At 39.4% G+C, this 19,364-nt stretch overlaps 1 protein-coding gene across 3 annotated transcripts in view; it reads left to right on the top strand.

The window, feature by feature from the left end:
• PIK3R1 (phosphoinositide-3-kinase regulatory subunit 1) overlaps positions 1-16,590 on the top strand; it is a 48,508-nt gene extending 31,918 nt beyond the window's left edge. Inside the window, exons 6-15 of one of the 3 annotated variants that reach the window (XM_026036793.1) lie at positions 36-115; positions 8,713-8,815; positions 9,491-9,589; positions 9,713-9,893; positions 10,365-10,490; positions 11,514-11,656; positions 11,960-12,136; positions 12,236-12,304; positions 14,040-14,210; positions 14,641-16,590. In XM_026036793.1, coding sequence (XP_025892578.1) covers positions 36-115; positions 8,713-8,815; positions 9,491-9,589; positions 9,713-9,893; positions 10,365-10,490; positions 11,514-11,656; positions 11,960-12,136; positions 12,236-12,304; positions 14,040-14,210; positions 14,641-14,830 — 1,339 coding nt within the window. In that variant the 3' untranslated portion in view covers positions 14,831-16,590. Of the gene's footprint in view, positions 1-35; positions 116-5,168; positions 5,265-7,164; positions 7,344-8,712; positions 8,816-9,490; positions 9,590-9,712; positions 9,894-10,364; positions 10,491-11,513; positions 11,657-11,959; positions 12,137-12,235; positions 12,305-14,039; positions 14,211-14,640 lie in introns of those variants that run through there. The other 2 variants (XM_026036809.1, XM_026036801.1) reach the window with 2 other exon arrangements.
• The last annotated feature ends 2,774 nt before the right edge of the window (positions 16,591-19,364 follow it).

Raw genomic sequence — 19,364 nt, 5'->3', positions numbered from 1 at the left:
TCCCTGGTTCTTATTGTCTAATCCATCTCTTGCAGCTCTGACAATACCGAACACCACATAAAAATCTTAGAGGTTTTAATCACAAGTGAATGGAATGAGAGGCAGCCTGTACCAGGTAAGAAATCGTTTGTACTTTTAAAAGTTAATATACTCTTGTTTTCTTAAATATTAAAATTCGTCATATGGACACCAAATTGTCCTATTTTAAATTACATTTACTTAATGCAGAACTGAATAATTACTGAACTGTGTAGAAATGGTTTATATGTATGCAGCATTTGTTTTATAAATTTTGCAGTGAAATCATTTCAGAATCCATCATTTATATGCTCTTAGGACTTTTGTTGCATTTTCATTAAGTATTGAATAGGAATTTGTGAACTTTTATTACTTGCAAACCACTAGAATACATATCATTAAATGCATAGGAGGGGGAAAATTCTGAAGATGTGACTAATCTCTTGCTGTAGACCTGGCCAAATTTTCTTGAAAATACTGTAGTCCACAGGTCATCTGAACAAACTTAAATTTGACCCTGTGTTTACTTGCACATATTTTTAAATCCAGGGTCTTGAGATCTTTATTTGTCAATATCAGGAAACATCGCAGAAGATATTAATGTCCTATCAGGAAAATTAGATGACACTTTTTCTGACTCTATGAGGGTGCATGTAGTTTAGTCAACAAACAGTAAGACCTACCTCTAATTTATGCAAAACCCACTGTTTTTAAACCAAATATTTGGTATGAGCAAAGCAGAGTTGCCAACTGTGTGCAAAGGAAATTGTTAATTCAGGGGACTTTAGGCAGTAGCTTAAAGTAATCCTTTTTACAGCTTATTGACAAAGAATATCCTAACTAAGGATCGGGGCTGGTGAACAGATTAGGCATATTGTAGCTCTCCCACCTCTCCATTAAAAGCACAAGGTAAAGTTCATGTCAATGGGATTTGTAGGGCTGTTTAAGATTTGAAAAATTAAAGCACTCTGATCGCTTGAAGCAGGCCTTTCCAGCAGCACTGTATATTTTTTGTCACTATGGTTTCATTTAAAAAAAAAAAAAAAAGAGCCCAAACTTTAATGTCTTATTTTACTACTATAAATAATACTTATTTAACTATTGTGAAAGAATGATTTTATCTTGCCGCATGGTAAAAGCCTTAAAAAGGCAAATACTCCAGTATTCTAAAGACGTTGATAATAGCACTTTTTGAAAATACATGTTTAAAAACACTTTTGGATATTTAAGTTTATGTGGCTTGAGGCAGTGGGGGGGATACAGAGGTAGGATCAAGAAGTGTGGAATTCTGAAGTTGTGCTTAAGAGATCAGTTAGTTGCATTTAGTCATGAGTTGCTTTGTACTAGTAAGTGAAAGGTGTTTATGTCAGACCTGCCAATGAGGATAAGGAGTTTAGTCATCCTGAGAGTATCTTAATATATGTTTCACTAGAGCCCTTGAAATGCAGCTGTATCCATCAAAATTATGAATGAATTAATGTTTTGTAATGCAGTTGGTTGTTCTGAGGGTCCTTCTGGGATTTTTCATGTGATCCATTACCAAAAAAAGAACTCTTTTCATATGTATTTCAGAGTCCATGCTGGACAAGAGAATGTATTTTAGTAGAGCATTTGCAGATTTATTAATATGCTGAAAAAATTAGATGCAGATTTTCAAACTTTGCAGCCTGTAGTTAATTAACTTCTACTCTAAGGCCTGTAAAGCACTTGAATGGTTTTCAGAATGAGTATTTAGAGAATCTTAAATGATTCTTTACCAGATTGGGAAACAAATCTATTTTTTCCCCAAAAATCTGTCCTGTGATTGCCTTAAGTGCCTAGTTTTTATAGTTCTTGTAGAATCCTGTGGGTTGTATTTTTTAGAATTATCAGCTCCAAGATTATTACTTACAGTGGCTTGACCTTCCATCAAAAGTGTTTTGAGGTATTATAATAAAGGAATAATCCTAGAACAGATAATTTATTTCTTATATAAGTGTTCTTAGCAGAGAATACAGATCTATAATAGCATTGCTCATAATTTAAGAAGTTTTTAGCAGAAAGAATCTTTTTTGTTGAGGATAATTTAATGACAGCTGAGTGATAACAAGTAAGCCAGTGCTGCCAGGTTTAGTTTCTACTGACTGTTTTCGCATCATGTCACCCAGTAATTATCCTTCTTGCTTCCGAACAATAGGAAGTACACAAACAGAACCAACATCTTAACTTGGGCATTTTATGGCTACAGTGATGCTTGCTGTGCACTCCCTAGTGCAAAGCCAGGAATTTCTGTCAGACCCTTAATTGATTTATTTTTGTTGTTGCATAACTCTGGACTGATATTTTTCTTGTCACAGCGTTCAATGAGAAACTATGTGTTTTTATGCGTGAATCAGAATAGAGGCTAGTCCTGCGTGAGAAAAGTACTGATGTTAAAGTCTGTAGTATGTGAAGGCAAAATAACGTTGCAAGCGAATATCCTATTTTAACACTCAAATTTTAACAGGCAGTCGCAGAAACATTAAAAATACACTGAAAAAATGAGTTTTTTGTAGGCAGAGAGCGGGGCTGGGGGCATTGCAGATCGTCTTGCTGATGGGGAAGCAGCGGCGGGTCGCCGAGCTGTGCATGGGAGCTCTGGGGCCGCGGCCAGCAGGCAGGGAGCGAGCGCCCGGCACCCGGCCCGGCGGGGCCCGCGGCAGCTCAGCGCCAGCAGCCCGCTCACACGGAGACACGGGGGGCGCTGGGTGGTGGTTTGGGGCAGAGTCCTGGCAGAAGAGCCCAAACGCAGGCACTCTGCCTGCAGCCGAACATAACGTAGGAGCTTTGATGGAGTCATAACCACTGATGGAGTCATAACCACATCGGGGAACGCGCAGGCCAGTGCTGTTGCTCCTGAAATCTGCTCCCGAGCCCCCATTTTCTGCATGGCTCCGGATCAGCTACAGCCCTGGCTCGCAGCAGCTCAGGGGCACAAGATGCCCTCCCTTTTTGGGTCTCTTTTTTGCAAAGTTTCCTCAGTGCAGCCGGACTGTCAGCCTTTGCCAGGAGTATTGTGGTGTGTGCGGAGAAGAGGGTGCCAGGGCTAAGCTGAGCTTTACGGCGCGCTGCGCGCCCGCTCCGCACCCGGCAGAGGGCCCCCTTTCTTAGCTAATAAAATCCCGTGCTTTATTCCCGATTGAGCAGGGAACAGGGCGCCTTGCTGACCATCCCCGGCCTAGCCTTGCTGAATCCTTGGGCTGGATCTTGACAGCAGTGTATACTGCATGTTCCTCGATATCTAATTATAAAAGTATTTAACGAACCCAAGGCATCATGCATGGCATTGCTACAAGTTTCTGTGGATTAGTGCTATAAATGTATCTGAATATATGTATGTATATGTCCATACGTGTGCATGCACGTGCATCTACATCAGTTCCTTGTCCTGCTTCATGCATTACCAAAACAAAAAAATCCTTTGTAGATCAGGACACCTTAAGTATGATGCAAAAATGTAGCTCTGCTAATGCATATCTATAGATTTAATAAGCACCAAAGTGATGAATTCCTAAATTTAAATAAAAGTTAAGATGAGGCAGTTGTGAGAAACTATAGATTTGTGCGCATCAGTACCTTTCTGTTGACGAAGCATGTGATCCAACTCCTATTTGCACAGGCATTGTAATTAATAATAAAGGTGCCCTCGAACTTGGGAACCACAATTTTTTTGTCATCGTTCTTTCAGAATACACTTACATACCATGGTCATATTAACTGAAAAGTGTATTACCCTTTTCTGCAATTTTTTAGCAGTAAAAAGGAGACATGTCAATTAATGTCAAAAGTTGGGTTTTCTTCTCCTGTGTATTGTTATTAGTTCAGAAACACAAATTAAAATCTCTGTTTGAAGTTGGCTGCACTTTTATGAGTCTGGTGCCTTAAATGATGTACAGAACTAGCAGTTTTTTAGTAGGGAAAGGCCAAAACTAGAAAAGCAAAGAATTGTTCTAAGTGAAATATTCAATTAGCTATTAAATACTGAAAATATACTGCAGATTTTTGGGGTTTCAGTGGAAGGGATAGGTGGGTTTTGGTAGAGAAGCTGGGGGAAATATTCATGCCCTTCGTGCCCTTCTCTGAAGGGAACGCTTTGGTCGACTTCCCCTTTCGCTTGTGTGTTTTCCCATGTGAAAGTGCAGCCAGGAGGAAGCCCACTGCGGGGCAGGGGCTCTTCCCTTGCTGCCCCACTTCTTCAGCGACAGTGACGCTCGGCCAAGCCGGCAGCCAGGGAGATCCCAAGATGTGCACCTTTCCCCGCCTGCCTGATGGAGAAGCAAAACGGAGCAGCCCGAGGTGCTGCAAAGCACCTGGAACAGGGACAAATATTGGGTGAAATGGGCGAAAAGCATCCTCACAAGGGGCTGGGGCAGCCCCCGTGTGTGCAGGGACTGGGGAGGTGCCGCTGAGCTTGCCAGCGAGCCGTCCTGCGCGGGGCTCACCTCCCAGGTACCGCTTTATTCTAGGAAGATTTTACTCTTTTCTATTTTTTTTTTAAATTTTTCTGCCCCAAGTTAGCCACTTCCTGCGCTTTGGCTGTGCCTAGTGCTTTTCTTGACTTCGGTGCTGCGCTCGGCAGCCAGGGGCTGAGGCTATTTTAAGGCCTCTCACAATGGTCTTCTCATGCACTTGGCTGAAATGAGAAAGTTCGCCCTGCATTGGCCACTCGGGCGCTGATTGACAACTTTTCCTTTGAATCTGGGCCCCCTCCCCCACTTGAAATCCCTGGCTCAGCAAATATTTGAACCTGCCCAAGTTAATCATGAAACTGAGATCATTATCTGAGAGAGACGTGCGAGCTACTGAGGGTGGCTGCTTTTTTTTTCTCTCTTTTTTTTTTTTTTTTTTTAACAGTACTAAAGTCAGGTTCACTTTTTAATGATGAACCAGAGTAAGCGGATACCTTCTGCACAGCACAGAGCTCTCTGAAGTTGAGAACAGAGCGAAGGCTTGGATTTTCTGACTGCACCTTACAGCTTTTTTTAGTGACTTTTATGAAGCATTGATTAGAAAGCATAAGCTTTTTTTAAAATTTTTTTAAATCTTTTTTTTGTTTAGTTTCTTCAGAGAAACTTCCTTAAAAAAAAAGGTTTTTCTTTTTTTTTTTGTTTTGCTTTCTTCTTTTAGAAAGATTTCTATAAGAGGAAACCACTTAATTTTTCAGGTTATTGGATTGTATTTTCAGACTGTATTACAAGGGCGAGCAGTTGTGATGCATAATTTACAAAGTAAGTGATTCTGAATTTCTGTGTGCTTTTTTTATCACCTTGTGGAAGTACTTTACTGTAGCTGATTGCCAGGTAGAGATTTCATGGTCTTAAGATATGTGAATGAAAGGCGAGTGCTCAGCACCTTTCCAGGTTGTGCAGAGGCAATGGAAAATCCCCTCTCTGCCTCCTGCCTTTTCCTGCCTGAAAGCTGGGTTAGTTTGGGCTGAGCAGCAATGTGATTATACAAGTGTGGGCAGTCCAGAATTTGGCCACCGGTGAAACCCTGGGGACTTATTTTTTCCTGAAAGCCTTTATTCAAAGGAGTAACAAGTCTCACTGATCCCCTGTAAAACTTCAATGCAGCAATATAGTCGTTGTCAGAAATCTTTTATAACCTAATTTAAATAATTACCTTGGCAACTCGAGTGTTTGGGCAGCAGGTGGGCTAAACCTTCGAGTTCAGTGTTTGGGCTTGTGTCTGGGATGATCTTAAGTATCTTATTACGCTCTGGAAATGGAAGGAATCTTTGGAACATGTCTACCTAACCAGGGAGGGGAAAATGAATTGAAGCTGAACATATAAGCAAAGTGGCATGTATGGGTTTTTTTGTTGCTCTTGGTGCTGCAGCCCTGTTCTTGCATGTTAATGCTTGTCCAAAGCGGGTGAGCTGCTGAAGGACACAGAGGGTGGGTAGATATGGGTGAAATATTTGGGAAGGGTATAAATTGGATTAATTTTTAATGAGTGTATATGAGACAGAGCATATTTGAGCCGCACGAGGATTTCTTATGATGTAGGCGCTGATAGTTGCTACAGGGACTTTTTGTTGTGGGTATTTTTGGGATCTGTTTTTCTGCCCCCATAGATTATGGGGAATATAAAGCATTCGGAGTGCTCTCCATAGCGTTCTGCTCTGGATTAGTAGTATATTCTGCACATGTTTCTTCCAAGAGCTCGGAGACTTAGTCGGTGATGGGGGGAGTTAAGAAAGAATCTTCCTAAGCAGCAGGAAGATACTGATGACATGGACTCCAATTAGGAAGAAGACACTGACAAGGACTCTTGCTTTTCAAAACAATTAAAATGAGAAATATCTCAATGAGAGCAGGGCAGAGAAACAGTGTGAAAAGGCAGACTAAATCTTGGTTTATCCTGACAGACCATCTTTTTATGTTCAGCAAAATTATAATTCAAGATCTTTCTCAATGCTGACTCTCTTCAGTGGTTTAAGAAAGCCACTGTTGAGATTTCAGAATTAGCTAGTCCAGATGATTACTCTTGCATTGCATTACGGAATGATACAGATTTAAAAAAAAGACTTCTCTGTAGTGAGTACGTTTTGTTCAGTGATGGCAGATGTGTCAATGCTTTGTGTTCCTAAAGACACAGGGATTTGCGAAGTTTGAAAATAGAGTTTATATTTTAAAATGTGCATGTATATGTGCATGTGTGTGTGTAATAGATATTTACACATAGATGGAGTCGTGCTGTAGTTCCCTGTCCTGTCTGGGTGTATGCACAGGAGGTGCACATGCTGTTGAGGCTCCCTGAACGTGAACGTGACCCTCCGTGGGTCTGGGTAGGAGCGTGAGCCCGAGGAGGGGCCCTGCGCGGAGCTGCCTGCGCGCGCCCAGGGCGGCAGCACAGCAGCCTTTGTCACCCTGCCAGGCTCCCGCTGCACCGGGGAGCCGGGAGCCGGCAGCGGAGCCGGCGGCAGGGAGAGCCGCTCCGGCAGGGAGAGCCGCTCCGGCTGCCGCTCGGCCGAATGCAGATTCTTTCTGAAACCGAAATTGTTTGGAGATTAATGTGGAAGCGAATGATGAAGCAGGAGGGGTCTGGTGACATTATGTTGACAGGATTGGCTGAGGAGCATGATGTAATAGGTTACAGTGCAGCCCCTTATAGGTTTTAAAATGAATTCCAAGACACCATTACAAAGAGAGCCTGACTCTTTTCTTATATCTGAGCTTACTCAGTGAAACTCATACAAATGCACAATACTGTTTGGAATATGGAAGAACTGGATATAGACTATCCTAAGACAGATATAAATTGTGGCACAGACTTGATGTTTTACATAGAAATGGATCCACCAGGTAAAGCTGCAGTCTTATTATGGAAGACTAAATCATTCTGGTCTTTACGATAGCTGCTGAAAAATCCTTAGTAGATATTTAAGATTTATTTACTTTGTCATTCATTCAGACGGTTTTCCTTTTTGTCTTTTTTGGTTTTTATATATATTTGAATTAATTTGTATTTTAGTGCATGGTTATAGTAATTAGAATCATAACCTGTAGAAATACCTGTCTGCTTACTTATCTGCTTTTTTTTCTGAATTGACCTGTTTCTGTTTCATTTTTATATTGTCATATGTAGCTCTAGCTCTGCTATTATATTCTAAAAATGTTGCATTTCTTTTATTATTACTATTTTTGCTATCTATGCTCCACATTGTGGCTAAAAAGAGAGATGCTGTAAGACCACTTGTATTTCCTGAAAAAGTGATTACAAATCATTGTTTTAGATTGTTCTAGGAAAAGCAGATTTTAAAATGTAACTGTTAACTGCATTTCTGATATCACATCATTTTATCATATGATATTAAAAATATTAAGCTGTCCTGTCATTCATTGCAATTATAAAAGCAGCGGCTTCTGTAGCCGGGCTTATTACACATCAAGGCATGTTTGCAAGGAATGTTATACTCACTAGAGAGCTGAAAGAGCTGCTTTGATTTTTAATCCTCTTTCCCATGTAGCCCCCCTTGCTAGCAAGCCAGGAGTGCTGCAGTATCTTCCCTGGCTCTCGCTGGCATACGTATGCAGCTTTGACATTGAGAAAGGGGGATGTGGTTTTTAATCAGTCCTGACACTTGGAGCACCATTTCTTCTGTAGAATGCTAAGATTAACGCAAGGGATATATGGGTCACAGAGGGGTTTCTGAAAGTGGGTTTCAGCGAATCGTTGCGCAAATTCTGAGTATCGGAGAAATCAAATTCTGCCGAAAATGTGCAGCATTGCTGTGGGTTTGCATTTTTTTTTTCAGTCATCTAGGACCTAGGTGAGAAAATAGCATCATTCCTCTAACATCATTGTATAGGAGGAAAAAAAGAGATTTTACAGTTTAGTATTAATATTCATGTAAGGACAATGGAGGGAGGTAAAAACAAACTTCAGATTTTTTTTCCAAATGCTTTCTTGACTTGGGGGGAGATATGATGTTGTTTTGCATAAAATATGTTATTGCAGGAGTGATATACTTTTTGAAGTGCATCTTTCTTGTTGAATTTTCTTTTCCAGCAAATTATCTTGATTCTTTTAGCACCTTTTAAAGACTGTTAGTCTCAGCTATTCATATTCATTCATTTTTTTTCCTCATTCACATGCTAAGGTAAAATTTCAAGGTATATATGGTCAGGTTTTCAGTGAGTTGTAATGAACTTTTTCTCCTTTCATCTGCAGCACTGCCTCCTAAGCCACCAAAACCTAATACTGTGACTAACAACGGTATGAATAACAACATGTCATTACAAGATGCTGAATGGTACTGGGGAGATATCTCAAGGTAAATCACCTCAAGATGTATAATTCCTGTATTCGCTTTATCTTCTTGCTGTGCTATTTTATATATGTATATTCTGTTTAAGCATAGAAGAATTATACTTAAGACCCAGTTTTAGAATATTTTTCAACACTTAACATATCACAGCTGGTTTTGTGCCAAACATGACTAAAAAGTTATTGGCAGTTAGAATGTAATATGTAAAATTATTTGCTGCTTGTTGTATTATTGTAGGACAACTATGTGAAATGAGAGGACAATACTAAGAAATAAATATTTTCTTCTTTTCTTCCATTGAGAACCTCAAATCCAGGCACAATAGATAATCAGCCAGACTAGCAAGTGCCATATATTAGCAACATTTTTAACTGTGCTATATATAGGCACATTAGACCAGCACTGGCTTCTCCAATTGCCTGGGCTTGTATGAACAAGCAGAAAGACCTTTGCATTAATATTATTTTGTTCCAACAGTCAGAGGATATTGAGGATACCATTTTTATATTCCATTTGTTCCCCAGTAATATTATATAAGCTATTAAGTAACTGTGGTCATATGGAGATCAGGAAGGCTCTTAAAAGAATCGTTCTTTTAAAGCAGGAGAAATTAGAGCACAGTGAGAGAAGAAATGAGTGAGCAGTAGCTGAAATCATTGGTGGCTTTTGCTTTCATTTTAGGGAAGAAGTCAATGAGAAGCTTCGAGATACTGCTGATGGTACCTTTTTGGTACGAGATGCTTCAACAAAAATGCATGGGGACTATACCCTTACACTAAGGTATGATAGCTGCACTAGACCGGTGACACTTCTGTATTCATGAAATATTAAATTTGAAAATGCACGTTCTTTGGGAAATAGTATTTGAATTGTGTCTGACTTCTCCACAAACTTCATTTGCAGGAAAGGAGGAAATAACAAATTGATCAAAATATTTCACCGAGATGGGAAATACGGCTTTTCTGACCCCTTAACTTTCAACTCTGTGGTCGAGCTAATAAACCACTACCGGAATGAATCTCTAGCCCAGTATAATCCTAAGCTGGATGTAAAATTACTGTATCCAGTATCTAAGTACCAGCAGGTAATTTGGTCTATTTTCTTTCTGTGCCACTTAAATACAGAGAAGTTATTACAACCTGAGGTGTCACTGATTATGAAGAACCTCACGCCTGTTGATATTGGAAAAAAGAGAAGTGGATGTAAAGCTAGATTAAAAAGAAAAAGCCACAAATTGCAAATAGATAATTAAAACTTTACATATTGCATATACAAGAAATAAACTCATTATGCTAATAAATATACCACTCATTAACAATGAAATATATAATTTTCAGTACAAAGCTGTGTATTTGCAATGCAAATTTTTTGTCATTAATTTTATTTCTAATTTGCATGTTATCTGCATGTAGTATGTGATATCTCCATATTGATAAGAGAGATACCACCTCTTCAATGTAAAATATTTGGGCATTTTTAAGCAGCATTATCCTGAAAATCTGTGCAGTGTAATTGTTTCTTTACTGAATATATTTCCTTCTTCCCATCCTCCCAGGATCAAGTAGTAAAAGAAGATAGCATTGAAGCAGTGGGAAAGAAATTACATGAATACAATACCCAATTCCAAGAAAAAAGCCGAGAATATGACAGACTCTATGAAGACTACACAAGAACATCTCAGGTGAGCTGCGTGCGAAACCAGGCAGCAAGTGGGGCTTGTCTTCTGTGGTTTTAGAAGAAAATCACTCTAAATCCATCCATACTGTCTCTGCCAGCTGCCTGCTCCTCCTCCCTTCCTCCACCACTGCCATGGCCCAAAAGAGGAAACATGCTTGATGTGCTTGCTCACTATATTGGAATTGCTTACTCATGTTTGAACCATCGCCACCTGCAACCTAACCCCGTGGTTAAGCCCAGCACCTGCATCCAGAGCAAGCTCAGAACTCCCTTGTTTAGCAGCACTTCTGCACACCAACCTCCTCAGGTCGAGCGCAGATTTTCAAGACATATTTGCAAGAGAAGATTGTGTTTAGTTGTTAGTTTTTGAAGGGGCTGGTTTCAGCTACACAGAGTGGAGAGATGACGTGTAGATATAGCTCAGGACTGAGAAGGTGGCTCGATGCTTCTTGCATTTTAACTGTGTCTTGAAGTGCCACTGGGATTAGTGCTGTTGGTGCTGTTTTATAGCCTTAGGATCAAGACAGCTTCCTACAGTATAGAGGAAATATGCCTAGAAATAACCAAAGCAAAGTCTAGGTATTCAAGAAACCTGAAAGTTGCCTTAAAGACTTGGCTGTCATCTAGCTGTGTAGGTGCAGGAGGATGGAATAGATGAAATCTGGAGATTTGTCCAGCGCTACATCTTAGAACGCAGCTAAACTTGTAAGAACATTAATTGCTAGAAGGGGCAGAGTGCAGTGCCATAAACTTCCAAATCTCACAAATAATATTTATTTATATAAAACAAATATCGAAGCTAGGCCTGTGTCTAGCAGTTTACCTTTCTTGGAAAGCCTCATGGTGTTAGAAGTTTGCACAGGCCTGTTTTCTCTGTTTTGGAAGGCTTTGCAGACAGAATGCCTGCTTAGTAAAGGGCTTGAAGCCATTGTGTTACAGCACACTGAAATCTCTCTTCAGTGATACAAGCCAATAAATCATCCCTTCTGTTTGATAAGAACTGTAATAACAATTATTTTATTTTCAGGAAATTCAAATGAAAAGAACAGCTATTGAAGCATTTAATGAAACAATAAAAATATTTGAAGAGCAGTGCCAGACACAAGAAAGATACAGTAAGGAATACATTGAAAAATTTAAACGTGAAGGAAATGAGAAGGAAATACAAAGGTCAGTATTTGTATTTGCACTTCAAATTGTATGCTTTTTAGGAAAGAAACAGTATGAAGTACAGATCTACCTAAAATTATAGTACAGTGGCAAGTATATGGATGTTCAGTTGTAAGCTAAGCAAATCTTAAGTGGGGTAGAAGTGAGTTTGCTGAATGTGCAGCTACATCTAGAGAAAGAAGCTATTCTTTTAAATATCTACATGAGAAAATAGTAGATGAAGTTGAATATGATGAAGTAGATGAAGTTGTGAATAAGACCTCATGAGAGGTCTTATCTAACCTATCAAATTATGCCATTCAGAATTATGCACAACTATGAAAAGTTGAAGTCTCGAATAAGTGAAATTGTGGACAGCCGACGTAGATTAGAAGAGGATTTGAAGAAGCAAGCAGCTGAATATAGAGAGATAGACAAGCGTATGAACAGCATCAAGCCAGATCTGATACAGCTGAGGAAAACAAGAGACCAGTATTTAATGTAAGTACCATTGTGAATTAATAAAAATATATTTTAAGTTTGTTTTTATTAGCGTGTGACTTCTCTGAATAACAACATTTTTGTGTGATTTTTGTCCAGGTGGCTGACTCAAAAAGGTGTTCGGCAGAAGAAGCTTAATGAATGGCTGGGCAATGAAAATACAGAAGAGTGAGTATTAAAAGATTTAAATATTCCTGGTATTTTAATTCACCTTATACAATAATGAGATAAAGCATATTTAATTCCAGGACCACAAAGAGGAAATCCCAAGCCTAGTTATCCACTGGCAGTGTACACTTAACACATGGCAGCCTACATAATGCAAGCATTAGAAAGGGCTCTTATCTCAACTCCTAGCACCACTGTTCAGAGAGGTGCTTAATTGGGCACCTATATAGCAAAATAGCAAAGCACTGGAACCTAACCAGTGCCTTTTTCTTACCAGTTAAGTAAATATCATAAGGTGTTAGTATCTTGGAGCACCCATTACATGGATGGGTAAATGTTCATGTCTCAGGCATAGGCAGGCACTTTCCAAAGCTCTAATGTTAGTACCATGGTATCAGAGATGATGAAATATGTTTGTTGAAGAGTGATTCTTCTCTGGCTTGTGGTATGATTAATTTTCCTGAGGAGTAGGAGCAGGATAGTATTATGTCATTTGAGCGTTTCAGTTTCTTTTACATTTTTGACTTGGATTTGGCCACTGAGTCGGTGTCGCTTAATTCATGAGTGAAAGGCATCCAGTTGGTGAGAATGTAAACCAGTGTGACTAAATGCAAGCCATAAATTAGTATCCAAGGTGACTTGAAGTCACAGTTTAAAATACTAAATATAGAAGCAAGGAACAAATATATATAAATAAATAAAAAACAGAATAGTGTGAGTAAAAATCCATAAAATCTGTTTCAGCAGTGTCACCTACATCGTTTTCTGTGCATGCTTTTTACACTGCCTAGCTCAGTGACATATAGCAAGAACATGGGCTTGACAATGGCTGTTTTGTGGGCTTACATCCTAGTCTTGTCCACGTTAATGGTCTGTTTTAGTTTGGTTTGGTTTACTGTTATCTTGGAAATCGTGCATCTCTGCTGTGACTGCCTGGGTAGAAGTAAGGTTACAAAACTGGCACGGACACTTTGAAGCCGTGCTATTCACGCAGTCCTAGCACAGGTCAGAGGTGATATCATGGAGAATATGTGGCCACCGGTTTCCATGGGGAAAGTAGTGCTGTTCACACAGCAATTTTGGAGACATCTTCTTTCATGGTGGTCTTTAGCCTGGAGGGGTCTGTTCAACTTTGACTTACCTTGACTTACCAACTTTATAGTTGGTGACTGCTTTGGAAGAAAAACATCTGTATTATGTGCTCTTCTTATAGTCTAGATTTAAGTAGAGAGATCACTGTATCATTTTACCCTTTTCATGCAGCCATCTGCCCTATGAGTAATTAGTTCCTCTACTTGTATGGCTGCTCATAGCTTTCCCAAGCAGTAACTGTAGTCAATATCCTGCATTATTTTTCACTGCTGACCAAGTATTCTGATTTGGAAATGAAGCTGACTCAGAAGGAATTGATTTCACTGGGCTTGCTATTTACCCAAACAGCAAGCACCAGTAGAAGCACTGAGGTGCTCACAGCAGATAGCGAAAGGTAAAACAGCCACTTTGTAATTCCTTCTTCAGATTTACGTGAGTATTTTTAGAAGAAACAAGGACCCAAACTTACATTTTATTTTTACTCAGCAGCCGAAATGTTGCAGTATTTCACGATTCACATGCCCTGATTTACCAGGGAGGCTACTAGCCACTGACTTGCTTTTAAAGTGAAGGGGGAAGTAGCTTGCTCTTGGGTTTTGCTTGGTAACGTGTTTCGTGAATGTATTTTATCCTCTTCCAACAGCCAATACTCCATGGTAGAAGACGACGAGGACTTGCCCCATCATGACGAGAGAACATGGAACGTGGGGAATATCAATAGAAGCCAAGCTGAAAACCTGCTGCGAGGAAAGCGAGATGGAACATTTCTTGTGCGAGAGAGCAGCAAGCAAGGCTGCTATGCTTGCTCTGTTGTGTACGTAGCCTGCTTTGAGAATGATGCAGCCGGGGGGGCAGATGCATGCTGGCATATGCAGGGACCCTTGGGCTGAGAAGCAGATACCGAATTCTGCCTGAGACCACCCAGTCTTGTTGCTGCTCCCCCTCCCTACATAGCTCTGTCCTGTGGCACTCCTGCAGATAAGACTCATGGAGAAGAAGGGGAATTAGAGCAGGGAATATCTCCTGTATGTGCATCAGTAGAGTCCTGTCTGCCTACTGCCTTTCAAAGTTAGCAGATCATCTGGGAATTTTGGCTATACCTAGACTTTTACCATTATCCCAGTATAGAAGGCAGAAATTCCATACAGCGAACAGCCCTGGAAGATGTTTTGCCAATACCTTATCTTCCACTTAAACATGATTGTGCCGTTGACCTAAAACCTACTTTTTGTTTTCCTTTTTAGGGTGGATGGAGAGGTAAAGCACTGTGTGATAAACAAAACACCTACTGGGTATGGATTTGCAGAGCCATATAACTTGTACAACTCGCTCAAAGAACTGGTGCTACATTATCAACACACGTCGCTTGTGCAGCACAATGACTCTCTCAATGTCACACTAGCCTACCCAGTATATGCACAGCAGAGGCGATGAAGATCTTAATACTCTGGGCTGTTTGTTTTTTTTTCTAAAGAAAAGATTTGACAACATTGAGGCCTCTGGAGAGAGAAGGCTCCTTTCAGCCTTACCCGAGAATTTGAGCTGCAGTATCAAAGCTGTCTGTCTTCAGATGGGACTAGAGCTTTTCTTCACAACTGCAGTGGGAGAGATCACAGTATTAAGCTGTGAGCGTATGTTTCTAATCTGAAGTGCTTTCTTTTGATTAAGAAAAGAAGAACACCAGAGAGCGAAATCCTAACCTGATCTCCCTGCAGAGACATAGAGGCCTTTAACCATGGTGCTTGTTTACGACCACTTCTGAAGCTTTACCAGCCAGAATGTTGGATTCTGCAGACCGCAGGTGTCAGAGGTCTTTGCGAGCCGGTTATCGGAATTTCCTGGTCACGACCTGGTTTGGATTTGGTGTTGCTGCACTCGGGGGATCCAGACACACAGCGTTGCGGATTTTTGGGATCCTGGAGAAAGATATGTAGCAGAACGGCACTTTCATTTCTAACGGACACTTTAAAAGGACTTCAGTTACAGTAGGTTGTTCAGAGGAATTGTAAGAGCAAAGTGCCAGGAGGTGTTTTGTTTAGACGTTTAAAAACCCTGTTTTAAGAAAATATTTAAGACTGAAGAAAACAGGACTTTCAATGGCATACAGTATATAATAATGTAAATAGTATTGGATGACTAGCTATCATTGATGGAAACTATCAATACCAAACTGCTTCTCTCTCCCCTTTTCGGTTTGCTGAAAGCTGACTCCTTTGACCGTGCTATGCAATACTCAGTTTTCGTTCAGCTTTGGTCTTGTCTCAAGCATATCTACAGGTTAAGCTTGGTTTTTGTTCTTCTTTCGTTGCCTCCTCCTTCTTTCTTTCATTCTTTTGCCTGAGAATATATTTCCTGATAATAATTTTTGTTACTCATTTTTTGTTTCTTTTTTTTAAGAAATGTACAGGAAGCCAACAAGAGTTGGCTTCAGAATTAAAACTATGAAATATTTTACCATTTTCTTTGTATAGAATATTGAGCTACTAGCTCAAAGTTTAAAAAGTTCATAATTTTTTTTTTTTGACTAAATATTTTGTTGGGCAGTGCCTGATAAGCTTCAAAGCTGCTTTATTCAATAAAAGTATATGAACATTACAAATTATCAATGAGTCCAACAATATTGTTTCAGAGATATCTTTAGAATACGGTACCGTGCTATGTTTGCTTCCTGAAGCATTTTGAACTTCTGTCTTGATTGTCTTTGTATTTGGAAGAAGAAAAGTTGTATCTCCTTCTCTGATAAAGACTGCAGGAAAAAAAAAAAAGGAAAATTTGGCTATGAGGGGAGTTTGAATTTTGAATGAATCCACTCTTCATAGTAAATAAATGACATCTTGACCTACTGTGGCAGAATTTTTGTTAGCATGTCGAGATATTTTCATTTCATATGAAGGAAGTTTCTCTAAAGTATTGCCTAGCATTTTTTATTGTATTGGTGTTGTGGAAAAAAAAATCTCACCTGTGCTCAGAACAATTGGATGCAACGTAGAGCTAATTAAAGTGGGAAAACCTATGTTTTAAATATTGGGCTCTCATAAAAAACATTTTGGATTTTTTTTTTAATAAGTTTATGGACTAAGGCAGTATCAAAGCCAGTATTTGTACAGTTCAGCACCAAAGACTTGTAGAATGGTAGTTTTGTTAAAGGAAACAACTACATGAATCCCACTAACCCCAACTGATTAAGAATTCTGGAGCTCTTCACTGGGGGGGGCTTGAAATGGTTATTAATTTCTCAAACCACACGAAGTAAATTTACATATTATAAACTGATAACATGTTCAGAGAAGTCTTGAAAAAGTTCTGAGTAGGTGGAGATAAGAGTTTGCTCTTCCCTTGAGATATGAAGGGAAAACACATTACTGTTAAAGGCAGTTGTACACTTACAATCTAAAGAGTAAGACCCAAGGAGTTCTCTCATAATAGCTCTGTTTCAGAAATATATGTTTTAAGACAAAGTATGCAGTACTTATTAAGCTATTGGAAATAGTAGGAAATTTGCCAGTCACCAGTATTTTTATATTATGTCTTATTTTTTACATTATCCCTTCATTTCTTTTGTTTTAAGGCTTTTGTTTTTATTTGGATTTTGTGCTTTTTTTTTTTTTTTTTTTTTTGTGGGTTATTCTTGCTTTCCTGTAGATGTAATTTCTTACGGAAACTTGTATCAGGAAACAAGATTCAATCAATGTTAATATATCAAGATGGTCATCGCTTTAAAAAAATTATTCAGATTTTTTTTTTCTTAGTAGAATTTTAGTTTTTATCTCTTTCCTTCCTCATTCTCCCCCGTCTGGTGTCTCAGGATGGGACCCTGTGAATTAGGTTTTCTAGTAACTTTCTTTTGCTATTGAAAGCCCCAGCAGATGTTTGCATGACAGTCAAACTACCGGGCTTAAAGTTAGAAATCAGTGCAGTGTGCAACCATTTAACACCTGTAGCAGTCCAAAGTACTCTTCTGATTTTAATTTTGGAAATTTGAAGTGTAAATTTATACTTCTTTTTTTTCCTAAAGAAAATTACATATAATCAGAATTGATGCTTCACTTAATACTTCTCAAGAAATTTTATGGTTGTTTTCTTTCTAATTTGGATCTAATTTTCCTTATATTAAGAAAACCTGTGCTGTGTCAGGGGGCCGTATCCTTAGCATGCCAGGCCCGTTTTGGGATGCCATTTGTTGCTTTGTTGTGCCATGCTACTCTCTGACAGCCGTGGGTACAGCAGGGAGAAACAGCGTTTGTGCAAATCTGGCCCTAGATTTTCTTCCATTAGCAACAGCAAGTTGAGCAGTGTGTGGTGGACACCAGTCCATAGGGCTTCTCAGGGAGAAGTCCTGCCTACGCAGAGCCTGTGCAAGGCACAGGGATCACTTATGGATCGCGGGAGCCCTCGGAAGGAGCTCTGTGGTGTCCCAGCATGGGTGGCCTCTGTATTCCCGGCCTCTACAGCACGCAGCACTGCGGCCTCCCAAAGGCCCTGTCCCCCGCAGGGCTGGTTGGGCTTCATCGCCCAGATTGTTCACTCCAGTTTCAATTTTATATAAAATGGGCTATCTGGAAAAAAATATATGTGAATAGTACTGAAGAAACATGGTGCTTTTCTGTATTTCTCTTGATATATAGTGTTCCCATCTAATAATGGTTCAGGGGTGGGTTTGGGTTCAGGTGTTTTATGTTCTTTGGAGGGGTGGGATTTTTTTTTTGTTTTGTTTTGACTCCCCGAGTTATGCTGTACTGCAGCAGCACTTTCAAGAAGCTTTTGAAAGCTAGGACACACAGCACAGAGAACCTAGTACTCAAGCAATATGAGGCAAAAATATATGAGTTTTTGCTTTCTTTAATTTGAGATTTGGATTTGAGGGTTTGGGAGTGTGCATGAGTGTGCGCAGTGTGCACATATATGATGTGGATGTATGAATAGATCCTAATATAGGTCCATTTGCACCAAACAACATCTTTTTGCTAAATGCAGTGTGACATCATTAACTTCATTCACACACGTACACACTATCTTGGTGGGTGCAGCATGTTTCCAAATACAGCTAAAAGGCTAAGTTTCTGTGGTTTTTAGTTTTTTTTTAATTTATTTTATTTTAAAGGCTTGTCTGTATGGTTCACTTATCTAAGAAATCTTGTCAAACAATCTGTAAAACCAAATCTTCAAATTTTCTATTTGGTGTCAACTGTTCTGTAGTTAAGAAATGGCTTTGTCTTGTAATTGGCGATGAAATAATAATGCTTGGGAAAATCTTCAGATGCTTCTAATGGGGAAAACTGCCAATTTTCACACAGTGCTTTTGCTATGCATGGTATTAAGTTGGGAAAGTGAATCCTGATACTATTTTTTTTCAGGGTCACTTTAGAAATGGGCAGCTCAAAGCGCAATGCCTCCCATGGGACAAGGTTCCAAAATGCAACATTTTATGTAGAATAATCATGTATTTACTGCCGTAGAAGATTAAATGGGCTGTGTGAGTTGGTAACGTTATATTGCACTTGTCCTGATGAGACTGCATTAGCTGCCCAAGATGCTGCTATTTTTTTTTTATTCTTGTTTTAAAAATAAAGCTCTGTTCTGTTAAATGTGTTTAAAACATTAAGATTACTTTGTTTCAAAATGGTCTTTGAGGAGATGGAGGATAAGGTGGGTTGTAAATTGCCTTTACAAGGCAACAGTGCAAACTTGCCTCCTGGAAATTTTGTTCAAGCATAGAATTGATGGAGCTGTGTCTTGGTTTTAAGTTGCTTTAAAAAATGTACTAAGTCTTCAAGCAGAATAAAGGTTGTTTTGAAACAGTATTTCAATTGTTGAGGCTTCAGTAAGGACTGAAACATTTATTCCACAGACTCCTTTGCTGACTTTTCCTATATCTATGTGCCCTACTTTAAAAATGCCCATAGTGTAGGGAACTAGAAAGCAAATGATTTCAGCTGAGTCACAACCCTTCTGTTTACTGAACAGAATG

Source organism: Nothoprocta perdicaria, unplaced genomic scaffold, assembly GCF_003342845.1.
Source record: "Nothoprocta perdicaria isolate Ctin4 unplaced genomic scaffold, notPer1 scaffold_1, whole genome shotgun sequence".
NCBI classification, from domain to species: domain Eukaryota; kingdom Metazoa; phylum Chordata; class Aves; order Tinamiformes; family Tinamidae; genus Nothoprocta; species Nothoprocta perdicaria.
Note: the sequence above shows the minus strand (reverse complement) of the source record. Positions and strands in the feature narration are given on the sequence as shown.